At 46.0% G+C, this 24427-nt stretch overlaps 1 protein-coding gene across 4 annotated transcripts in view; it reads left to right on the top strand.

Moving 5' to 3' along the window:
- Window positions 1–3936: 3936 nt before the first annotated feature.
- Window positions 3937–24427, top strand: part of LOC102092415 (phospholipase A2 inhibitor gamma subunit B) — a 34404-nt gene continuing 13913 nt past the window's right edge. The window contains exons 1-2 of one of the 4 annotated variants that reach the window (XM_065046949.1): window positions 3937–4151; window positions 10687–10729. In XM_065046949.1, the coding sequence (XP_064903021.1) occupies window positions 3952–4151; window positions 10687–10729 (243 nt within the window). In that variant the 5' untranslated portion in view covers window positions 3937–3951. Of the gene's footprint in view, window positions 4152–10389; window positions 10730–24427 lie in introns of those variants that run through there. The other 3 variants (XM_065046950.1, XM_065046953.1, XM_065046955.1) reach the window with 3 other exon arrangements.

Below are 24427 nucleotides of genomic sequence, written 5' to 3'. Positions count from 1 at the left end.
TTGTTTATTTATTGTGTGTTTTGTTTTGTTTTTTTTTTTTTTTTTCCTTGCATTCCCTCCTGCTTCCCCCTGGCATGTACCTTTGCCTTACTTGTGCCTCAATGGTTGTATGTTACTACCCTTACTGAAACTGCAATAAAATAGCAGTTTCAGGTCAGAATTTTTGTCTTAACCATACTCCCACTGTGTAAAACTTCAGCCTTTCTGGGATCTTTTGGAAAAGCACCAAGCACTGCTGACTATATCCATTACCATGTGGAAAGGAGCAGGCTCAGCCTGCAGTCAGCGGAGCAGGACCAGTGGAGAACTTAGCACCATCTTCCAGATGAGCATGGCCCATATGAGACGTGATTAGGGCAGCTCTTTGCCAACCATGTAAGGAGAGCAGTGCAGTCTGATATGCCAGATTTCAAGAGCTTTAGAAATGCTATTAAATTTTGGGAAGGGAAAGACACAGTTAACTGCAGATGGCATTTTCCCTGGCAGCAGGCACCCTTCAATTGCTGCAGCTTGTGGTTCTGTTTGTTTTCAATGTAGCTGCCTTGAGCGAGCTTCTGGCCATTATTCATCTGGCAGGCCCACACAAACTAAACCTTTTTTTTATCCTTTATACTTTTTCTCCATACCTAAATTTCAAAGGTGATGAATCATCTTGTAGTTAATGTCTTGCTTTTGGAGTCACCAGAGAGGTAAGCCTCATCTGGCCAAATACAGTCATCCGGGTTTTAGGTCAGATGAACTCCAGCTGTCAAGCTATTTAAATAGACTTACTTTGTAGGAAGAAATAAATCTATGATTTAAGCTATTCATGCTTGACAGGGAGAGCTATTTGTCACTGGAACAAAATGTTAAAAGATGTTGTGGATTCTCTATTGTGTGAGGTTTTCAAATTAAGTCTTGCCAAAAGGTCCCTCATTTAAACTGCAAGCCGTTTTCCTAATAGCAAGTCCGGTTAGAGGAAGTTCCCAGACCTCTATATTACAGAATGTCAAGTTGACAGGAATTGCCCCTTCTGACTTCAAAATCTACAAAATTTATAAGGCAGGCTGAAAGTGGCCAAGTATTCATTTCCTCTGGGTTCTCAGCTGGTCTAAGCTCTTTGCTGCAGGTGTAATATGGTGGCACATTAGCTGGGACCTGAAGAAACCTGCTTTTGGTTCCTTGTTCTCCTGGTGCCTTGAGATTGGTGCCTCAGGAGGATTTTCCTGCTCTGTTTGCTTTGTCTGTCCATGCAGCGCCAGCAGTAGTGCTGAGCTCTTCCAGACCGTGTTCTGCTTCTCCTTGTAGGAGCAAGGTGGCATCACGAATCAAAAGGCCGAGTCTGCTGGGCACTGCAGTGCAGATGGGAGAATAGTACAGCCTCCGTTTGTGCAGTTCTTCTATCACAAAGCACGTTTTACTCTGCCAGCGGTGGGTGATGGGGCTGCAGGAGCAGGCTGGCACCTGCTTGACCACCTCCAGCTGAGGACAAGTTCCTTGACTGCCCTCCTAGAAAGAGGGTGAAGGACTAGACTCTTGAGGGACAACATCGACACAGACCACAGAATCTCAGAATGTGGGGGATTGGAAGGGACCTCGAAAGCTCATCCAGTCCAATCCCCCTGCCGGAGCAGGAACACCCAGATGAGGTTACACAGGAAGGTGTCCAGGAGGGTTTGAATGCCTCCAGAGTAGAAGACTCCACAACCTCCCTGGGCAGCCTGTTCCAGCGTCTGTCACCCTCACCAAGAAAAACTTTCTTCTCAAATTTAAGTGGAACCTTTTGTGTCCCAGTTTGTACCCATTACCCCTTGTCCTGTCATTGGTTGTCACCGAGAAGAGCCTGGCTCCATCCTCCTGACCCTCACCCTTTATATATCTGTAAACATTAATCAAGTCACCCCTCAGTCTCCACTTCTCTAAGCTGAAGAGCCCTGCCCTCCCTCAGCCTTTCCTCATAAGGGAGACGCTCCACTCCCTTAATCATCTTTGTTGCCCTGCACTGGACCCTCTCCAGCAGTTCCCTGAAGACTATGAAGGCTGTTGTATTCGCCGCTGTCTCCTGTAAGTCCTTGGTCGTTCTGCATGCTTAGGTCGTGCTTGAACTCCCAGCTCTTACGTGCGGCCAAGTATTTTGCCCTCATTCTGTGTCTCAAGGCAGAAAGAAGTCCCCACCCACTGCCCAGTTCTGGCATGGCCGCAGGCCTGGTGCCTCCAGGGCCTCCAGGTTTATGGGCATTCAAGACTTTAGGAGCCTCTTTAGCCTCGGAGAATTCTTGGATGCATGTATTTTGGGCTCTATGATCTTAAAGTTCTTTTCCAACCTAATTGATTCTATAATTCTAATTAAACTACCTCATTTATTATTTACTGTGTAAAGAACAATAAAAATCCTTCCTGGTGCCACAAACTCCTTGTTGAGCAGGAAATTCCTCTCAACTCTTCCCCATTCAAGCTCCAGTTCAGGAACCCACATGATGGTTTCTCTGGGTACAGAGTGTGCACGTGCGGAGGACATCAAGGAACTCCAGGCATATGTGGCTGCGACTGAGCTGCTGCCATGTGGCTTTGTCACCACTGCAAGGGATTAATTTGGCTAGAGAACTGAGCACAACCATCTCACACTTGGAGGCTGGAGAATGTTTATGCAGCCAAATGAGCTTATCAGATAGAAAATATTTTCATATCTAGCCATATACTAAAAACAAAAAAGCCCCACTGAAAAAGAGAAGGTCAATGGCATAGAGTTGTGAAAGCCACAGACAGAAAGACTCAATCATTTGAAAGGGCAACACTTTTATTTATGAAGCAGCTGAAATACTCTGTCAGCAAAGTTTTGTGGTGTGGCTTTTATTTATCATTGTCAATTAGAGTGTGGAGGTGAATTCAAACTTTAGTCCTGAAAGATTTCAAGTTTGTTTGTTTTGTTGTTTGTTTTTCTTTTTTTTACTTGTAAGACTGGGTTGACTATTTAGGGTTTTTCTTCAGTCCTCTAATAGCAGCCTAAAGAAGGAATGAAAATGGGAATTCCCTTGCTAAATTGTGTAACAAGCTCAGGGCTAAGCATTTGGTTTTGATCTGTTGTTCCTAACATTTCTAAAGAACTTAATAATAATCAGTGTCTCATCTTGGTAAACACATCTTGACATCCAACTGTCCTGGCTGCTTAAGGCAGCACATCTCCACTAGCACCAGAGCCCTCCCCCTGCAAGTGGGACTTCAGAGGCTGCATGGACGGCTCGAAGTCCACATTCGCATTTGGATAGGTCTGTGCAGACATGCTACTGAAACACATCCAAGCCAAGAGCTGCTGCACCACTGAATGAAACCCTTGATCTCATTTGCCGTAGTTTGAGGCAACCCTGCAGTACCTCTATCCCTTGGGTTTGGGGTATTTATCTGTTTGTTTGTTTGAGTTCTTTTTAATGAATGGTAGGTGTACAGAGGTGTCTGGTATTTTGGAAGTAAAACCAGCTGCACAGAGTGGTCATTGAGCAAGATACACAGATACCTGAGAAACTGTATGACATTGAATTAGGCAGGTTATGAAATCCAAAATAAACAGCACTTATTAATTAAAAAGAAACATCAACATGAATGGGAAGACAGAGTCAATTTTGGATCCTTTCCCTTACCAGGAAAGCTACACAGTTGTACGTCAGCTATACCTAGGGGGGAGCACACGCAAAATAACATGATTTCTGTACCTGTGGAGCCCATGGGTATGTGGTCCTATCCCTCTAGATGTGTTTTCAAATCCCACTGAGTGGGTACTTGCACTTGTACAAAGTACCTTGGTAAACCTGGGTGAAATGATGTGAAAGTCTAAGTTGTTGTGGGGTTTCCTCTAATTCTGCCATCACTCATTAGTTGCATTGGGAATTTCAAGGTGTCTTCTTTAAACAGTCCTTCTTGCAGGTGAGCCTGTCTTGGAGACCAACCTCCTCCTCATCCCCATTCCTATGTGGGAGGATGCGGGTGCCCTTCAGCAGCTGCAGTTTCTCTCATGCTCAGCTTTCCCCCTCAGTGCCTGAGCTGTCTGTTCCTCCTGGCTGTGGCTCTGGCTTACCAACCTCCCCATCATGGTCTGTGGGTTTGGAGGATGCTAGCAGAACACAACATCTCCCTCCCCAACTCCTGCAGCCTGGTGCTGTGGTGGAAAAGCCTAGGAGGTAGGTCAAGTGTGGTGTGATGTCTCCTTGGGGTCTCTATGTCTGGTGAACTGCATGTCAGACCCTTTCTTAGCTGGAGGTTGTGTCAAGAGTATGGAAATCAGTAATCACTCCTGAATACATTTGCCCTAAGGCCTTTTTTTGATCCATTCTTAATTTTGGCTCTGGGGACATCCTGTGGCAATGGGCATTTGCATTTTGTAGGAGTTCACTATTTGAATTGCTCCTTTCAGTGAGAAGAGCCAGTCCTCTCTCTATCCTACCCATGCTCTCTTCCGTACCTTCTCCAGAGACCCGGTCCCTTCTCAGGCTGGGAAACTGCTAAATGCCCTATGAGAGCGTCAGGGAAGGGCGATGGAGACTTCATCCTATACAGCAACAAATTCTACTCTCTTATCTACTTTATTAATTGCTGCGTGGAATTTATAGTTGACGAAGGAAAATCTTCCCTAAGACCTGTGTTGAGTGTCCAAGTGTTTGAGCTCTTGTCTTATCAACTGCAGCACCTCCTTTGCCCAGAGAGATGATAGGGAGTGGCAGAGGACATAAAAATAGTCTTGCAGCCTTTACATTGAACTGCTCCAGAAAATAAAGTTTAGTTAAGCCTGAGTTAGTTTTATTTCGATGTCTATCTTCCAGCTGATCTGAGGAGAAACAGCTATTAACAAGGCATTTCCCCAGCAGAACCTGTCCAGCTGGGGCTGGGAATCTGGCAAAGGAGGTGAATAAAAGAGAAATAATTAAATGGGAGGAGGATAACCAGGAGAGCAAGCTTGAAGGCTAAAGATTGCCAATTAGAATACACCTCTGAAAACATAACAAGAAATGTGCTACCTGACATGGTGGTTTTAGTGGTTGCAGGATCACAAACTACCTTAACTCTTTGCAGGGAATTTGCACAGTTCCCACCTACGTCTTCTTCTACTCCCCCAGCTTTCCTGGGATAACCTCTTTCTTTCTTCTCATTTCTTCTGCTGGCATGCAACTGGCTGAAACGTCTTCCTTGGGATCGGGGAAACATTCTATAAAGTGTCCCCCCACTCCCCTGAGCTTTGATTGTCTCAAATTAAAGTGTCTTTGACTTCTTTTGCTTGCTTGTATTAAATGTTTTAATTTAAGTGCTGAGATACAGCTCACCTGTCTCTAAGTCCAGGAGTTAAGCCCAGGCTAGCTGTCTCAGGGGACCTGTGTGGTTAAGTGACACCAGACTTTGTAGCTGGTGGCACACGAAGGAACAGGCACCCTTTGAGTGCAGTTGACAATCCTGACCCATACTGAGCAGAGGAGGAGAGTTCTTGCCTGGAGACTGGGGTGCGATCTTCCTCTAGACCCCAGGGCAGATAAGGGCACCTTACCCTCTGCCTCTGCTTGCCCATCAGTCGGTGCCATGGGAGCCCACATCAGTTAACTGGGTGTTGTGGGGTGACTTGGTGACCCTCTTGTCTTACACTGTTCGGTGGCTGCTGAAGAGCTGCAGTCCAGTTATAAGATGTGACACCCAAATGTAAGCCATGAGACAAAAGAACTTCCAGTGTGCTCCCACCTAACCACCTCCAGGAGGAAAAATGTGTGTAGTGTGGTTGTAATGCACAAGAATGGGATGAGGTAGAGAGACAGCTGGAGGACAGGTCAGGTCTTGTCATCCTAAAAGCTCTTTTCCTCCAAGAAAAGTACTGAGTGCAGGTTAGGTATTTCTCTGTTGTCAGGATTTACACTCTTTTAATGTGGGACATTCAGCATTTACTCACTCTCCAGTGCCTGGAACACCACTAACTCTTTAAATTCATTACTCTGTCACTGGTGGAAACGCAAGATAACAGAGTCTCCTCTATCTCTGAACAACAGGACACGAAGTGACGTCTTGCCAAACCTGTCACTTACGTCTGCTGCCTCTTAGTCCAGATGCTCCAAGCACTGAGCAGACATCAGGCACTGCAGCCCAGCCCTGTGCTTACCCAGATGAACAACTGAGCTTGAAAAACACACCGCAGTGATGAATATTCCTGATACTGGGGTGGTGTTTGTCCCTCCAGACAGGTGACAAAGACACCACATGCAAAAGTGAAACACTGTGAAAACCTCTGTGCTGCCTCCAGGGAGTGGAGGGTGGAGGGACACGTGAGCAAGAGTGCAGGAAGACCTAGAACAGGGGATGGGTACAGAAGCTGATCGTATCTGAGCCCTGTAGCCCTTGACAGTGAGATAAGCACAGTGCAAGAGGGGTGAATAGCAGCTGAGGGAACTATGGGAGCCCATGACTTGGCCCAGTCTGGCAGGTGACAGCATGAATTTTCACTAAGTATATCTGCAAAGGGGAGCTGAATGGCTTAGCTGTTCATGCTGACTATAGGCTCAATTCAGATGCCTAAATGTAGGTGTCTGGAGACATTTAAGATGCCCTGAGGAATATCTGGTGACATTTGAGAAATCCTGGCTCCAGCTGGCAGTCCAGAAGGGCTCAGGTCTCCTGCAGGCCCTGTGTCATACCTCCAAGCCCTGTGTAGATACCTTTGGGTCTCCTGTGTGTGTGCAACTGGGTCAAGTCCTGGAGAATATCAAACTGGAGCTGAATTCCTTCCCAGGAAGCTATGGCCTGGACAGAGGCAGAAGCTCATCTGATTTCCATATTCCTGTTTCCTTTGTGGTAGGATGCCCATTGCCATAGAGGCTTAAGAACTGCACAGAGACAAGATGAAAGGTCTGTCTTCCCCTGCACCCTCTCTCCAACAACAGCCACTTGCACCTCCATACCTTCTTCAGGAATGTTGCAACAGAGAGCAATGAAAACCACATGGATGAGGTGACTCCCAGAGCTCCCAGATATTCTTCTTGTTTTGGTCTGAGTTGTGACAGACTTGGTCGAAACCAGCTTTCTTGAGGAGCCAGAGTAACACTGTATTTACATAGTAATTGGAAGGAGTGTGTTGGTTTATACTGGGAGGAACAAACGCACTGTCCCAAGGAGAAACACTGATGTTTCGTAATTAGCACTTCTTCTCTAGTTTTCTTGTTGGGAGACACCTTCTCTGCCAGACAGGCTTTGCTTGTCTGAGGAGATCTTCACCTGTTCTAAGTTGTACTTGAGAGTACAGCAATGCCCTTCTGGACAACCTTGCAGGGAACTCCCCAGGTGCCCAGTTTTATGGCTCCTGTTGCTGGGAAATGGCCCCAGGTGGTCCTTCCCTGCCTGATGCAGCAGGTAAGGCTCAGACAGGGCTGTTGGAGCTGAAGGAGGTGTAGTTTGAGTCAAAGAGGCAGGATAGCTGGTGAGGGCTGTACCCAGTTTCCCAGTCCTCCCCGAACGGACCGCACTCAGGCATCAAACACATAAACATGTCATTTCAGATATTGGGCTCTTAATAGGACTGTGCACTGTCTCTGGCCAGGAGATTCAAACCCAGAGCATGGATTCAAATGGCTAATAGCTCGTAACACTCACGTCTCAGGTATGAGTCATTGGGTCGACTTGTAATAGTTGAATTTTGTGTCTTGGCTGGTGTCAGCTCAGTCCCTTAAACAATTACATTTTCACTTAAACCTCCTGGGCTCACTTGCAACCTCTGACCTCCACCCAGCACAGAACTGCAGAGTTTCTGTTGACCTTTAACTTGCTTAAGCGGTCTCCAGCCAAATTGTTGCGTGTCTGGGTCCTTTCCTCTCATTTACCTTGTGCCCACTCAGGAAATGTTTGGAGCTGTATTGGCCCTTCAGGAAGAAAGAAGCTGATGGGAGAGAAGACATGATGATAAAGCTCCACTAAGCCAGAGGAGCAAAAGAACTAGACACAGGAGAGCCACAACCAAATAAATCCCAGCTCAGCTGCTCCAGCATGTCTGGAGGATCCCTGTCCAGAAGAACCTGGCTCTTGTACCAGCCCTGCTAAGCTTCATAAGCTAACTGGTCCTGTGAAGGGTTGCAGGATTCCTGCTTGCCTCAAGTGCAAGGTGCTTGCCTGGGTGATGCAGTCTCCCACCTTCCCTTCTTTTGAGCCTGGGCTTACTGGGAGGAAAATTCATGGGATAGAGAGCATGAAAGCAAGGGACACCCTGACCCTGATGGGGTGAGAACAGCAATAGTTGCACTTGATTTTAGTTTAGTGACTTTAAAATCTTGAATTGCACTCCCAGAAAGAGTGGCTGAGTTTAAACAACAAGAAAAAAAAAAAGGGCTCAGAGGATCTATGCTGAACTGTAGAACTGAGGAAAATACGTTACATTTTGTATATATAACCAAGGGGAGGTTAACACAGGATGTAAAGTCTTGGGAGACTGGAGCTGGCTTTGGGAGGGGTGGCTCTGTCTCTGTATTTGTGCTATAGGGCACTGGTGTCTCTCCTGCAGTGTGCACGCCAGGTGCCTGGAAGTGTGGGGTGGTGACGCAGAGCTTTCCCACGGCCGAGACCCTTTGCTGGTCTGGGCACGAGCCTTTGTGTGTCTTTAAAGCAGAGAAATCAGCACCACCCTGCCCCTGGGCAGGCGGGGAGAAGGTGCACGCCGAAGATAGTGTCGTGCGCTGGTGGAGACAGCCTGTACCCAACATTTGGTATTCAATCATTTTGGTTAAGTGGCTCAGTGTTTTCCCTTCCCATGACCTCTTCTCCACTCAGCCCTTTTATATGCCTCTTCCTTGTTTCAGCGTCTCTGAGATTAATTTGTCTTCCAGGTTTTGTCCTCCTCCTCTCTTTCATTAAGTCACTCTTCTCCTCTTCAGTGTTTTTCCCTTCCCACTTGATCCTAGCAGAGCCCCTCAGCCCCATTTGTACTTGTGGGTCACGGATACAGGAGGAAGAGGACCAGCCCTGACGAAGCAAACTGGGAATTTGTGGGTGCAAGAGATCTGGGAGCTTTTGCTCCAGGCTAGCAGCCAGCAGCATTTCTCTGTGGAGCTCTTGTAAAATATTCCCAGCATTTTATCAAAGAGGTGATGCTGTCACGGGTTTGTTTATTATTTCCCCTCAGGGCTTGGTCTCTTCACTGCTTCTTCCTTTCATTTTTGAGGAGGAAATGTTTGCAGCCCTGTCAGCCCCTGGGAGGAAAGTCAGCTACAAAGGGAGCAGGGGTAATGAGAGCCTTTTCCTGAACCAAGGTAATGCAGCTTTATGGTCACCTATGCTCTAAAAATGTGGGAACTGAGCTCAGCCCCCAAGGACACTGAGCTGGGAAGTGGTCACTGGAGGAAAGAGCCATGGCAGGGCATCAGGGACACAGCCTGTGCACTGTCCCATGGGCCCTTCGGGCTCTGTTCCTCCACTTGTTCCTCTCCATCCTTCCATCTCCTTCCAAGATCCCTGACCTTGAACAGGCTTCTCCTCCTACCGTACCCAAACCTTCCCCACTGAAAGGGTCCTCACTGTCTCCTCACCTCCCACTCAGTGCAACTAGTTTCAGCTATTTTAGCTGATCTTTGAATGAATCCATCCAAATCCTTCCCTCCTCCTTCCTCTCCTGTTGAAGCCTACATCAATGTGGTTTTCAGTGGGCAGGGGTGCACAAGGGACTTCTGCATGGTGGAGGCAGATAAAGGGACAGAGGCAGGTGGGTTCCCGTCCCCTGATGTCTGCCTGTCCCTGCCTTTGCTCCACATGTGTACCACGCCATGGCTTTGCCTGGGACACCACGTGAGCCTGAGTCCGTACCTCCTTCACCTGATGCCTTTGGGCTGTTTTCTCTCCACCCTTGGTGCAGCTTGTTCACTTTGCATCCTCCCAGTGTTTTTGAAGGAGCTTCTGCTTCTCTATTAGTATTTCTATTTCTTAACACATTTTCCACATTCCCTCAGCCTCCAGGCCACTTTCTAACTCATGTATTCCTGCTGAAGGTCTGTCTCCCCGTCACCATGTCTGGAAGTATTGCACATGTGAAAGAACAGCAGCAGGAGGCTCTCAGGGTCCTTTGAGAGACTTACAGTTTGGAAACCCTCTGTTATTTTCTCTTGTATCATCTTCTTTTCCTTCATTACCTTCTTTCCCTTGTGCACATTTGTGAGCACCATGAAGCACATAGCTGAGAAACTCTGCTTCAAAGAAGGAGAAAGCATGAACAAGGAAACAAAAAGAGGGTGGGAATCTTCTTTCACAGTGTGTGCTCTTGCTAGTAGCTTTACTATCCTATTTTATTTCCTTCTATAATCACAGATGTCCCATGTCAAAGGGGGCAGGGAGGTGTCTCTGGTGGAAGGTTTGTGTTGCAGATGAGCTCTTGGCTATACCTTGCAGTATCAGCCATAGACTAGGTAGATGAGAAGACAATTCTCAGTAATTTTTGCCTACGAGATTTTCCTTCTTCAAAGGAAGCCCAGGAAAATATTCTAGTGTGATATATGCGTGCAAACAGGCTATCAGCTTCAAAACAAGATTCATCTCTGCCTTGGATCCGGAGCTCACACAGTACTTTTCATCTCATGTTTTTAGTGTGTGAGCACTCCGCAGGTGGGGAAATCTACCCACACAAGGAGTGATCTCTTTTGCACGGGATAATTTTACTCTTGAAGTTATACAATGAGGACATGATTACCTGCTTCTATCTGGCTTCCACAGGAGACCAGGACTATGTGACCACGCAGTCTGGATGTGCGAGCAGGTGAGTGTGTGTGTCTGTCTGTTCCCTGACACTGTTGAACCACTTGGCCCATTGCAGGCAAACGTGGAAGAGTGGCAGACAAAGCAGAAGTGGTGAATTCTACAAATTGCATAAAAGTCTGCGCCTGGATTAAGTACTGAAATGGTGTTACTGACCCCACTGAGGGGGATACTAGTAAGCATTTGATTTATTGGATAACAGAGTCTATGTATGCATGCAAGCCATCAGAAAACAAATCTCTGCCATGCACAGATAAGCTCATTTTCAGTCAGGAACAGTGGATCTCCTAAAGTCGTGGAGAACTGATAAGACCAAATAATCACATTGTGCTTGTGTAAGTCCCCATGGCAGGTATTGGGAGGCAGTCACCTGTGATAATAGGGTCCCAGAGTTGCAAAATGTATCTATAGATCTATATAGATACATATATATAGTTTTTGGAAACAATCTTGTTTTTAAAAGTTTCTCCTGTTTAAAATGGAATTGGTGAAAATGGATGAAAAGATGACTGGGCTTTTCAGAGAGGAAAACCTGCTTTCACCATGCAGGCTGCTGTGGCCCAAGGCTCTGGTCTGGTTAGACATGTCTGGTTAGACATGTCTGGTTAGACATAATCCTCTCCACATTACACTGCTGACTGAAGAAGCTCAGTTCTTGCTTGTTTTCCCCTATGTATGTGTACATACATCTATTAAAAAAATTAAAAAAAAAGGAAAGAAAAGGGGAAATAATAAAGAAGGAAAAAAAAATATGGCAGCTTTTTAGTAGCTTTGCAAATTAAAACTGCTGGCTGACTTCTATTAGTTTTATTATTTAAGGACTTTATTTTACTTCTAGCCACAAAAGCAATGTTCTGTGCTGATTAACCTGCCCCGCTGCTCTGCACCAAATCCTTCCAGTTTCCAGAGTCTTTTGGCTGTTTTGGGGTGTCATGTTACCCCTTGGGCAAACCAGGCCCAAACACCAAACCTTGACTCACTGCTGTAAGTCAGCTCAGAAATATCTGTGATCCTCTGCTGTTACTCATTTCTGGGAAGGAGAAGACAATTACGTTGGTCTTTCTGGTTTCAAAGGAAAATGTGTGCTGTTCCAGGGAGCAGAGTTGGCTCGTGGAAGATGCTGCTGTGAGATTCAGGCACAGCATTGCACCCACCTGCCTGACACCCCGTGCTGTTAGCTGCCCAAGCCTGTATCCTTGGCACCTGGTGGCCATGGAGCAGGTTCCTTCTCTTGCGTGTTTGTCAGTCGTCTTTGTTATTTTCCCTCTTGTGAGAAAACAAAAATGAGCAATGAAGACAAGGATCAAAGCTTTGAGGCCCTGGAGGAACCGTGGGTGAATCACATGGATCCTCTCCAGATCATGTCATCAGGGAGCTGCGGAGATCACGACAGTAAGGGGGTGACTCTGGTGAGGCTGAAGTGAAACGAAAATCCAGTGTGGGGAAGGCAAGTGACTTTCTTGCTGCTGCTTCCTCATCAAAGTCCTGCTGTGGTACTTGTCTGAGGAACTCGGAGCTGTGGAGTTGATGAATCACCTCCATGGACCCATTGTCTAAGGTGTTTTAGTGCAGCTGGGTGATGCAAACCTTGAATTTAGGCAGTGTTTACGCTAATGCATGGTTAGTGTTGGAGCACAGCAGTCTCCAAGGTATAAAAGCCATGAGTATAAACCACATGTATTTCTCACCTAAATTTATAGCAGAAAAATACTTTTAATGGAGGGTGGTGTGTGGTTATTTCACATTTCTTTTCCCATTACTGGATGCCTCGGTCCACAGCCTACAGAGCTGCAGCTCCAGGGTGTTCAGTCTCTCTGTCTGAGGTACAAAACCCGTGGCATCCTGCTCCAGTTGTTTGGGCAACACCCTCAGGTATGTCCCCCAGCTCTCAGCTCAAAGGGGGATTTGGCCAAAAGGCCAAAAGACCTTTTTAGATCTGTAACAAGACACATGTATGGTCTAGAATTGGAAATACAGTGATGTCTACAGTTAGTTAGAGGCTAACAGCTGTGGCCATGGTTCAGTGAGTGTAGGGAGATCTGGTGTAAGGCAGCAGCTGTTCTTTTGTGCTCCCTTTCACCTTACGTCTTTTTATTTTCTTACCTGATCTGCTTTCTTATTCGTTGCCTTTGGGGATGGACAGGCTTCCTATTGGAGCAGGTCTGTCTCTGGCTTTTGACCATCTTTTATCTATCAGCTGCTATGGCTCCAGTGTCTTGTAGAAAATGAATATGATGTATAAAGCCTGGACCAGAAGCAGCTATAGGATGACTCGCACTGTGTCTTCCAGCTTTGTCTGTGTTCAAAGCAGGACTTCTCCTCCCAGCAGGGCTTTGTAGGATGCTATATGGGCCAGACCTGCAAGCTAACCAGAGCTGGTAGTTTGCCTAACGTGACTGTTCCTGGGGAGCATCACCCTGGCTCCTCTGCACTGAGCTCCAGAGGTGTGGGTGTAGTTAAGCTTTTGGCAGAACTTTCCCATTTCCTAAGAAGGCCACATCTGACTGAAAAGTGATTTGAATAAAAACATCGACTGACCCATCTCTCAGATGTTGGCTCTACAACCAAGGAGGCTTTGGGAGTCTTCCAGAGTCCATTTCCCTAGATTATTGTTAAAAAGTTTGTGCATTTCTTCCTCACCTCCTCCTCTCTGTTGCCATAATAGAAAAAAAGTGACCTAAATATGGACGTAGACTCCCCTGTGCCTTGCAGTGCTAAAGGACACATCTCCATTTCATTGTGGTTGCAGCGGATACCAGACAAGAACTGACAGATGGATGAAGACCCATAGGGCAGAAGAAGTGAATGAGACCCTAAGGATCAGCATGACAAATGGTGGTTTTAACACAGAGGGATGCCAGAAGGTGGGGGGCGGGAGTTCTGAGGTTTCTGGAGATTGTATTTGAGGAAATTCCCCCAGGAATGAGGACCACAGCATGAAATATAATGGCATATGTTTGAAAACTGGTGGGTGATGGCACAGGCTACCTGGACTACTCAGGGTTGGGAGCCAAAGCACTTGAGGTGACCACTGATGGCTTCCTACATGGGGTTTGACCAGCTGGAGGAAGTGATCACACATCCTGGTGACTGTGATAACTCCCTGTCACCCCAATGTCTGATAGATCCTTCCAACTCTGTGCTCAGTTCTTGGTGTGATAGTTGTGAAGTGCAGCCAGAATGTGTGCTGCCACACAAAACCTTTGCTGAACTCATTCATCACTGACTTTCACTCTTCCAGCCATACTCTGACACTTATTCCTTGGAAATCTAGATTGGAAACATATTTCTGGAGCAGTTATTAACACTGTACAGTGCAGCACTTATTGTCTGATGCTTTTGGTCTTGTAGTGGACTTGGGATGTGACGAGAATTCAGATTTCCTGATTCTCTTTCCCTCAGATTTTCTGATTCTCCTTTCCCTTTTGGCATACTCTGGTCTATGGGCACGTGAACAGTAGCAACCAAGATACAGCACCTTATGAGTTCTGGTGAGCAGCAATAACTGTCTGGCCCTGGTCTCTTCCACTTGTCAAGACATCATTTGTTACTCTCTCTTTAGCTGTGGACTCATAACATCTACAAATGATCCACTATTCCTGGGTTAGGCAATGCTATTATCAAAAGGAGGGAAAAAGAAGCGCAATTGGCTTAAACGGAGGAAGGGTGTGAGACCAGAAACCCACATTTTGTACCTTGATGCTGTTCTAGATGAAGCCAGAACCACTGCAGGTCACAGGCACTGTAAGACTCAAGTAAAGCCACCCTGGGGCTCTCCCCACAGTCCTGATGAATTGCAAAGAACTTTCCCAGCTAACATGCCTTTTTACATGCACTCGCCATTACCTGTGCCTTATGCGATCCATTCAGGTGGGTGAAGTACAGCCCATAACCCTTTAGTTTCCGAGAGTACTGTAATATCATGGGCACGAGAGAGCGTTATCACACCCGTTCGTGTTGTCTTCTTGGAGTGGCAATTAATTTGACAATGCCAGCAATGCCAGCTAAGCTAAAATAAACAAAGAATTTGCCTATGAAAGCAAAATAAACAGAAGAGCTGAAATGCTGGAAGAAGCAGTGAATGAGAGAAACCACTTTGTACTAGTCGTCCTAAGCCTGGCCTGCATGGCCTTTCTCACTGTGTGTCACAAACCTGTTCCAGGACATGTTTCTCTACCTGTCCTGTTGCGCTTTTCTTATGCAAACTCTGCACCATTCAATTACCCTTCATGGGAGAAAACAAACATTTCAATATTTATCTTCCTTTTATACCCAAACTCATTGTGAAGTTCTGTTCAGATTCAGTTCTTGCTCCCTCTCCCCGTAAATGACCTCTTTGATTACCAATGATTACAAGTCAGTCTTCTCCCTGTGAAATTACTTATGCTGAATTGTTATCACACGGTGAGACAGGACTCTTGTTCTTCCACACAGATCCACATATGTGGCTCATTACAAGCCCTGGATTGAGGCTGACAAGCAGTAAGTCAAGAATGATTTGGCTGAGGGAGACTGACTCCTAACCTAGGTTTTGTGGGCTACAGCCTTTCATTTGTATTCTGCAAGGACATGAGACTGCTTCAGTTAGGAAGCCACAAAGCTTTGTTAAGACCAAAATGTAAACTTCTCTGAGACAGGTTGTATCTTTGATTACTAGTGGTCCCGTATGTTTTGTTGATAGTGGTGGCAACCTGGCCAACATCTGCCAGAGACCACTCATCTGTGTTCCTAGTCTGGTATGGGAACTCTTACAATGAATCTGTCTGAAACAAATAATTATTTTTTAACTAAAGCAGTTTTCTGACCCCTTGTGTGGCCCTACAGAAAGCTGGCAAAGCTGATGGGAGGACTCTACCACAGACACTTTCGTCCCAAGAGGTGTCTGGAAACCTGCCATCCAACCTCCTGGTCTGACTAGCTGGGCTATCAGGTTGTCTGTGGCTTTGTTTACTTGTGTCTTGAAAAGCTCCAAGGATTGAGAAATGTCTGGTGACCTGGACCAGGGCTGGTCCTCCTTCCCGCTTGTAAAGCTCTTCCTCATGTCCACCCTGAACTTCCCAAACTTCACTTTGTTGTCCCTTGTTGTGTCAGCTGCCCCTGCTGAGGAGAGCTGGGCTGCATCATCTTTGTAGCTGCCCATTGACTAGTTGTTGCTTGCTATTAGATCTTCCCTTTATCCTCCTCTTCACCAGACTAAGCAGTCCCAGCTCCCCCAGTCCCTGCCTCTGGGACATGTGCAGCCTTCCTCTGCTCTTTCTCCAGGCTCTTGATACCCCCTTTAAAGTGGAGGCCCAACAGTGGAGACAGTAACTCCTTTGGTCTGCTTGCCACAACTGTCCTAACATAGCCCAGTATGTGGTTTATGTAATTGGTGATGAGAGCACATTGTTGGCTTATATTCAACCTGGCATTGACAATGTTGTAAGATATGGTAAGGTCAGGGTAGGAAAGGAATGTCGTTCACCAGCACCTGCACTGATGGTGGACCCTTCCCCACAGACTCAGCAGGGTGGTGACATGGGTGCTCAGTTTGCACACCAAACATGGATTGTGCCAAAAGACTGTTTTTCAGCTATCTGTGACAAAAAAAAAAAAAAAACAAGCCATAGCAGCAACCTGCACACAAAGAGATCTCAAAGAAAAATCCTACTTGCTTTGTGAAGAGAGGTGTGATTTGACTCTTCATTCAGGCAGTGCGGTGTCCCAAAAGCATTTTAAGGAGTAGTGTGGGAAGAACCATAACTTTAAATAATGCCTATGTTCCTTGTGGTCTGTAAAGATCTCATCAGATATTGCTGAGGATGTTAGCTCTGATACCCTGGGAAAGTTCCAGCACAGATAATTGCCTCCTGCCTAACTCGATTCACATTTAATAGAGTGGCAACACTCAAGTGAATGCCCCCAGGGTAGATGAGTGGTGGGAATCAAGAGTGTACAGAAAGAAGATTAAGAAACAGAGATGGAAATCCACTGAGAATCAATGTTTGGGGAAAAGTCCTCCTCCCCTGCCCCAGGAAGTCCTGAGCAAATTTCCCGCTCTGAGCTTTGCCAGCCTGAACATATGGAAAGAAACCTTGGGTTGTTCTTCTGGAAGGGTGATGTAATGAAGGATTACATCCTGGATGGTGCCAGCAGGGGTGCCACAATTCTTTCATGAAAACTCTTCTTCACAAACCTCGTGAAGGAGACCTTGTTGTAGGTGTTATATAGACCACAGGCTTTTGTTTCCACGTCCTTGCCGAAAGCCCTAGGGGAAAAGGGAAGGTGTTCAGTTTGTCACCACATGTGGGAGAGAAGCAATAATGTGAGCACACAGCACTTTGGTAATGTGGCTATGGGTGCTGTTCCTCTGCATTGCAGAACTGACACCATTTACATCCTGTGTCCATCTTAATGTATGCAAACATGTTACCTGCAGAGGAAAAGCAGAAATACTGCTAGAATAGCTGGAGATAGGTATATCAGAGGGACATGGCTAAGCTGACAGTTGCTCCTGTGTTACACATTCCTGTACAGTCCTTCCACCCCACACATTAAGCAAACTGAAATAGGCTGGTTTTGCTAAAGATCTCCCCTGAAATGCAGAAAAAAAGGTCCTGCCCTGGCAGAGGCTTGATCTCTTGGCTCTGCATTCTTTGAGATTATATCTATTATGTTTATTATTTTTTCTTAATAGATTGGGAGCCTTGCCATGCTCCAGATTCCTCTGTGCCAGGTGTTGCATATACATTTAGTGAAATATTTGTTGAGAGATCCTACAGCCCCAGATAGGTCAAGGCAGGACAAGAGTGATAGCTGCTTCATACTGGCTTCCCATCTTTGCTTTTAGCTAGTCTGGGTGCTAAATGGAGGCAGAGAGTGATGCAGGTTACTTTCCCTTGTCTTTGGGGTGAAGAATTATACCATCGCAATTCCTGTCCTGAATAAAAAATCGGAGATCTCCTCAACTTTCTTGTAGTGCTGACACCCTCCTGTTTTGTCCCCAGGGAGGCACCTGGCTCCTTGTTGGCAATCTCTTTCCCCAGTTGACAGCAACCTAGTCTCCTTTCCAAAAGTCGTGTCTAAGCTGTACCTTGTGGTTATTCCCAACCTTACACCTTCCAGTTAAGTCTTTAAGGTCTGAGCATCACCCCATTGCAAAACAGCACTTCAGATAAGCCCACGACCAGAAGAACTGCCTCCTTTCCATCCATCCAGCCCTGGGGTTCCCTCTCCCAGCTTTAAGAGAACAGATGCTTGTGAACCCCAGGTGGTAACCCTGAGCCAGTCAACCTCTGTGGGAGAGTTAGCCCAGAGTCTTCAACTTGTCTCTGAGCCTGGAGAACAGACCTGCTGTATTCTGTGTAGGTTCAGGAGGAGAAAACTGAGGGTAGGACCCAACTAGATTTTTCCATTTCAATCCAAATTGTATCAATTACTCATCCAACCATGCTTTCCTTGTTATGAACTTAAGGGATATTCTCACTTAAGTGATTTCTGAGCCAGAATCTTATTTAAAGGGTGTGTTATAATTCAGCTAGCACGCTGGGGCAGCTCTCCCTGGCAAGCTGGAGGTATTGAAAGGATCTTGGCTTCAAAAGATGAAGATAATTGGGGAGATTGGAAGAAGGAGAAAGAAGAGAGGGGAGAGAGCTTGTTTTATCCAGTTATGCATACAGAATGTTAAGTAATCACATAAGTTGGTAGCAATGAATCATCTTGGTGGTGCTTTGTTAAAGTTCTGGGCTAGTTGAGTCTTGCACCAATGCTCTAGGCTGAAGTGGGGACAAAAACATCTCTGGCTTTGAGAGCTTGTTAAACATTGCATAAAGGGACTCAGCTTCCTTTTCTAGTGGAAGAGAGGCTAACTCTGGAGGGGCTGATATGCCTGGGCCATGGCTCTTGACATGGCAGGAGCTGCCTGCTGGTGGTGGAAGGTGTCTCTGAAATGACGAGAGGCATGTTCTCCTAAAATGTGGAAAACATGGGCCTTTGCCAGCAGGCTGCTCTTGGCAAAGTGTGCTCTTGCCAGCTGTGACCTTTGTAGACAGCACATATGAGCTGCGCACACGCCTTCCTCCGAGTGACATTAATTGGATAGCCATTTCCTTAGGGCCAAAGGAATTTTTGATCTGTAAGCACTGGCATGTTGTCCAGAAGCCAACCCTAACCATTCTGTGATTACTATGTTTTAACCTTGTCTTTGGTTTTACACAGTTTTGCATCCTCCTTCATGGAAACCACTTCCTCTGTCTGCAGCCTGTGAGAGGAAGAAGCAGCTCTCTTTGGCCATGACACTATGGGTACACAGTGGGGAGCAAAAGGAGGAGGAAGAGCTGTCTTTTGGTGTGAATGTCAGCACAGACAGCACAGCACAGAAGGGGATCTCGTCTTATATGCACATTTGTGCTATTGGTGATAAGCTTAAGTATCATGTTCTCAAGTTTTAATGTATAGAAGACCAAACCCTGGACAGTCTGGATCACAGCAAAATCTAGCAAATAGGAATCACCAGTTCATTACTGGAATGGGGGTGTAGTGAGTGACATATGTTGAGTGACCTCAGTTCAGCCTCATGTGATGAGGAATCCATTTCTTAGCTTCCCTTGCAGGAGGGCCACTGAGTTGTTCTGTCCATGATGCAGGTGTGCCCACATCTCAAAAGATGAACCAAGAGGTTGCTGCAAAAATGCCAGGGACAGCATAAACGATGGAGATGAGGGTTCTGCTTCTGTAACCCTCATTACCAGGTCTGTATGCTGCTGTGCCATGTCACAACATGGATTCAAACTAAAATAGGTTTGAGTCCTGAATAAATATAAAATCAATTAGACAGGATGCATAGAATCACAAAATAGTTTGGGTTGGAAGGGACCCTCAAAGGTCATCTAGTCCAACCCCTCTGCAATGAACGGGGACATCTGCAACCAGATCAGGTTGCTCAGAGTCCTGTCCAGGCTGGCCTGGGATGTTCCCATGGATGGGGCGTCAACCACCTCTTTGGGCAACCTGGGCCAGTGTGTCACCACGCTCATGGTAAAAAATTTCTTCCTTGTATGTAGTCTGAATCTTCCCTCTTTTAGTTTAAAACCGTCACCCCTTGTCCTGTTGCTAAAAAGTCTGTCCCCATCTTTCTTATAAGCTCCACTTAAGTACGGAAAGGCCACAATAAGGTCTCCCCAGAGCCTTCTCTGCTCCAGGCTGAGCAACCCCAACTCTCTCAGTCTGTCCTCACAGCAGAGCTGTTGCATCAGTTTTGTGGCCTCCTCTGGACCCTCTCCAACAGGTCCGTGTCTTTCCATAATACAAACTTCAGCCAATGGGTATGTTTTTTGTAAATGCCTGACCCAGCACACATGCTGTGTTGAGACAGAGTTAGTGTGTGTCTCCCTGTCACTGTCAGCCAAGCCAGACTTGGGCTGCTTCCACCTTGTCCTCTCAGTCCTCACCAGCTTGGCCACGTGGCCTGACCGTATTGCCCTGTGCATTGTTGGGTGATTGTCCAACGGATCTGCTCCCTGAACTGCCTTGCTGGGGGAGGATGACACCACTGGCAGTGGTGCAAGAGAGAAGAAGGAGGAGGAAACAGAAGGAGAAGGAGGAGGACACACAGAGCAGACAGTGTGGGAGAAGGAAGTAGTGATCTTGGCTTAACTGCCGTGGTGTGATACTATATGGGCTTAGTGCACTTAGATGACATCTGATTTGATCTAGAGACAGAGTAGTACAGACCATGCTGGGTCTGATTGAGAGCAAGACCTGCCAGGTCAGACGTAATCCTCAGGATACATTTCTGCCAACAGTGTCAACTTCTGCTGCACCAGAACTTTGCTTCACATGACTATGGCTTCTTTTTCTGGTACTAGGAACCCTCTTGAGCCCTTGGATGCACAGAGAGGACACAGGCTTTCTGCTTGCCCAGCTCCATCCTCAAGATCAACTAATCTCTGACAGGCCAGTATCACAGGAAAAATCTATTCCTTGGCACAGACAAGAGGCAGGTCAAGACCTGTATCCCCACAGCTGTTTTCCACCTGATTTGTAAGTACCAGGTCTTGATGGATACAAACCCATGAGAAACACAAAAGCTATTCCCTTAGCAACAGATAGTATATGGAGAGACGTGTTTAGATCAGAGTAGCTGGAGCAACCCTAGTGTGATGCCATATGTCTTGGCTCACCTGTGCATTGCTTTCCGAGCAGGAGAGACTTCTTGCCACGTGAGGCTGTCACAGCAATGAGGCTGTCATGGGGACTGAGTGATGTAAGTACAGGCAGCAGGGCCTTTGCAGCATCGCTTTTGGCAGAGCACTTGTGCTGTCTGTGAGACCATGAGCGAGTCACTCAGCTCTCTGTGTTCAGGTCTCTTCACTGAAGTGTTTAGAACCTTTGTGTTGCCTCTTTCTGTTCATGCACACAGTGCTGGCATAACTGGATCTTGTTGCAGTTATATTTCCCTAGGGACTGTATAAAGCAAAGCACTATCAGAGCATCTTGTGAATCCGTGGTTTTGACAACTTTGCATCACCTGATGTGGGGAACATTGTAGAGACTTCAGGGACAAAGCAATGTATAGGCTTCTCAGATGGGATTCAGCTTGCAGGACAAGACTGATGCGTTTAGATGCCATTTGAAATGCCCTGCAGTATCTGAAAAATCCTCTTGTCTCTATCAGAGCTGGCACAGGCACTACAGAAAACGCATAGCAGCAGCTTGGCATAACATCTTGAAGGGAGCATGCAGCAGATTTGAGTCCTGTCTAAACAACTCTGCTCAGGTTCTCATACTATCTCTGTAATGCTCCCAAACAGAGCATCTTTCAAAGCCCAGATGTGTCCATAACTAACAGATCACAAACTGGGGGTGCTTCATGTCAGTATTTTCTGAGCTTTTTGCCCACCTATATTAAACTGAACTCCCATGTCTGAGTCAGACAGGCTAGTGGGAATGAGAGAAGCAGCATTTCCCAGTGTTCGGTCTGACCAGAGACAATGCCTCAGAAATTGCTCCTGATGACCTGACCTGTGCTCTGCAACACAAGCTCAATACTGGACTACTGGATCTGAGTGTTGGGTGTCGTGTCTTTGGTTGGCTGGTTTTCTCCAATCCTGTTCCTGATCCACCTGCCAAGAGGATCATGATGATAATTTCCAACACAGTCTCCATGGCCACAGCTCCCTAAGTGCTGTCATCCCATGAGACAATGTGTGACTCCTGTTGAAGCTCATCTTTTACTTCACTGGACATGTCCTTTTGCAAGAGAAAAGGCATAATACAGCGGTCCCTTTTGCCCACCACATGTAATTCCTTTCTCTTAATTGTCTGCTGGAGACAGAAGTGGACCGCCCTTCAATATGTTTTTCCTTGTTTGCCTTCACTCTAGACGCCTCTAGGGTTTGATTACTGTTGCTCTGCCTTTTCACTGAGGGGGCCCAGGGGGCTTCTCCAGGAGCTACAGAAATCCAAATATATTCTGGTTTCCAGAGCACTTTCTTAGAGCTACCTACTGCTTGCTGCAGACTTTCCAGTACCTGAGTTGTCATGGGCATTGGGTAAAAGTCCCAGGGGACAGATGTATTTTACATTCATGAAGAAATGCAGAGCTGGTGTATGCTGGCATGGCAGTGGACAGGACAGCTGACAAGGTAATGGTTTGGAGACTATTTTAAGAAATAATTTTTTCCCTTCACAGTTGGCCAAAACTTAAAAAAGGAGAAAGTGTAAAAATACTCCTTTGAAGTGAAACGGAATCTCTCTCTAGATCCAAAAGACATTGCTTCCTACTTTCATGAGTTTGGTTAATGAAGCGGAAGAATAGAAAGAACAGTCTTTCCACTAGATTCGTTATTGGCTTGTTGTGATCCAGACACAGCTCGAGAGATGTCAGATATCTGCATGTTGTCTGCAGGTCTTCCTTGGGATCATGACTTTAAGAAGCTCCTGTCATGGAGAGGAGGAATATTGCTCCCATGGTCTCACCAAGGTACTTCCTGGCAATATGTCCCCTCTCGTAGACCACAAATCTGCCCTAGAGCCTTTCTGAGGAGGCAGCACTATAGTTTTTGTTTTGTGTCACCCTCACACTAAGGTTTTCCATGTAATGAGCAAATATGAAATTGGCTTTTCTTAATCTGAGATAAAAGGTGAGGATTGTGTTTGATTTATCTTTATACAGATATTTTAAAGACCTCATTAAGACAGTGCAGAGACATTGGTCCCATTTGCATTCCTCAATCTTTCACTCTATGTTCATGCAAAAGTTGAAATATGAAAACGACAAAAACTTTCCTGAAAAAAGTTACCTTACAGAGAACTTTTTGCTCTAATAGAGAACTGCCCTAGTCTTTTAATAATCTTATAATCCCTGTTTTACATATCTGTCTTTCTTCTTTCATATTTGTTTTTATTTTTTTTCTGTAGCCACCTAATTAAAATTTCCATACATTTCATATCACTAGCACTGGAATTTCCCATGTCTTATCTGTGTGGCATTATTTTTTATTTACTCATTATACTGCATGATTAAGTTGTTAGGCAAAATTCTTTTAATCTGTTCCCATAAACCTAATGTCTCATTAAAATCTTGTGGTTTCCCAGATGATTCCTTAAGGCCTAAAAGACACACAAACCCCAACCATTTATCAGTATATCACCCCTATCTGGTGTGTCTGTAATATCCCAGGTTTGAAGATGTGGGGTAGACCAATTAAAGACCAGATTTATGGGATGTTTTTTTTCACTGATGTCATTGATATGTTAAGAAAAAGTTTATTGGGATATATTCTGGTTGTAAGACTTTGATTTCATGTAAACAAACAGTTTGCAAAGGACCCCAAGACATCTTGCAGTTTAGTCTCCTGACATGCCGAAACTAGTTGCTTTTTGGTTGGTGTAGCAGAGTGAGTTCCTGTATGTGAAAATGTATTTATTATCATATGTTATCCTGGAGAGAGCTCCTTGCCAGAATGGTTTTTATGCCAACAACAAGGATGTTTGTTACGGAGTGAGAAACTCTGCTTCACATCCTTTTGGGCTGAGTAGGTAGGAGCATGGCATCCATGGAAGAATTTGATTGTCCCTTGCAAGGTCACTCATCCTTTTCTGCTCATCGCTTCTGCCTGGCTCTTTCCTATCTGCCCAGTTGAGGACAAACAATGACAAGGTCACTTGTCTTGTTTCGTGCGCAGCTCTGGACACTGGCCACCAGCAGCTGCCACTGGTTTCTGACCCCCCGTCAGTGAGGCTGTTGCATGAGCATCTCTATGGGGCACAGGGCAGCACGCTTTGCTCTGGATGCTGGAGGTCAGCACGGCACCTCTGCACCCGCCCTGCTTGCAGGGCCTGAGGTGATGTTCCTGCGTGGTGCTGTGCCACAGGCTGTACCAGCTCCTGCTGAGATACCGCAGGTGTGCCCACACTGGGTGCTGTGGAGGTTTGCTTGGATCTCTTGCCCTGACATTCATTGTTTGCTGGTTTAGAGTATTCATCTGATGTTTGCTGTAATATTTGAACATCCCACAGTATTAGAACTTGTCAAGTGGTTGTTTTGCCTGGAGGCCCACTCTGCCTTGAGTAATGGATGCATTTCCTCGTGGATGCGTAAGAAAATGCAAGAACAAAGAACATGTTTTATTCAGCTCTTAAAAACAACCAGGCAAACAGAACAGCTTTTGCTTTCTGAAAGTGACTGTTGACTAGAAAATCTGCCCAAACCAATGCA

This window comes from Columba livia, chromosome Z (assembly GCF_036013475.1).
Source record: "Columba livia isolate bColLiv1 breed racing homer chromosome Z, bColLiv1.pat.W.v2, whole genome shotgun sequence".
NCBI lineage: Eukaryota > Metazoa > Chordata > Aves > Columbiformes > Columbidae > Columba > Columba livia.
Note: the sequence above shows the minus strand (reverse complement) of the source record. Positions and strands in the feature narration are given on the sequence as shown.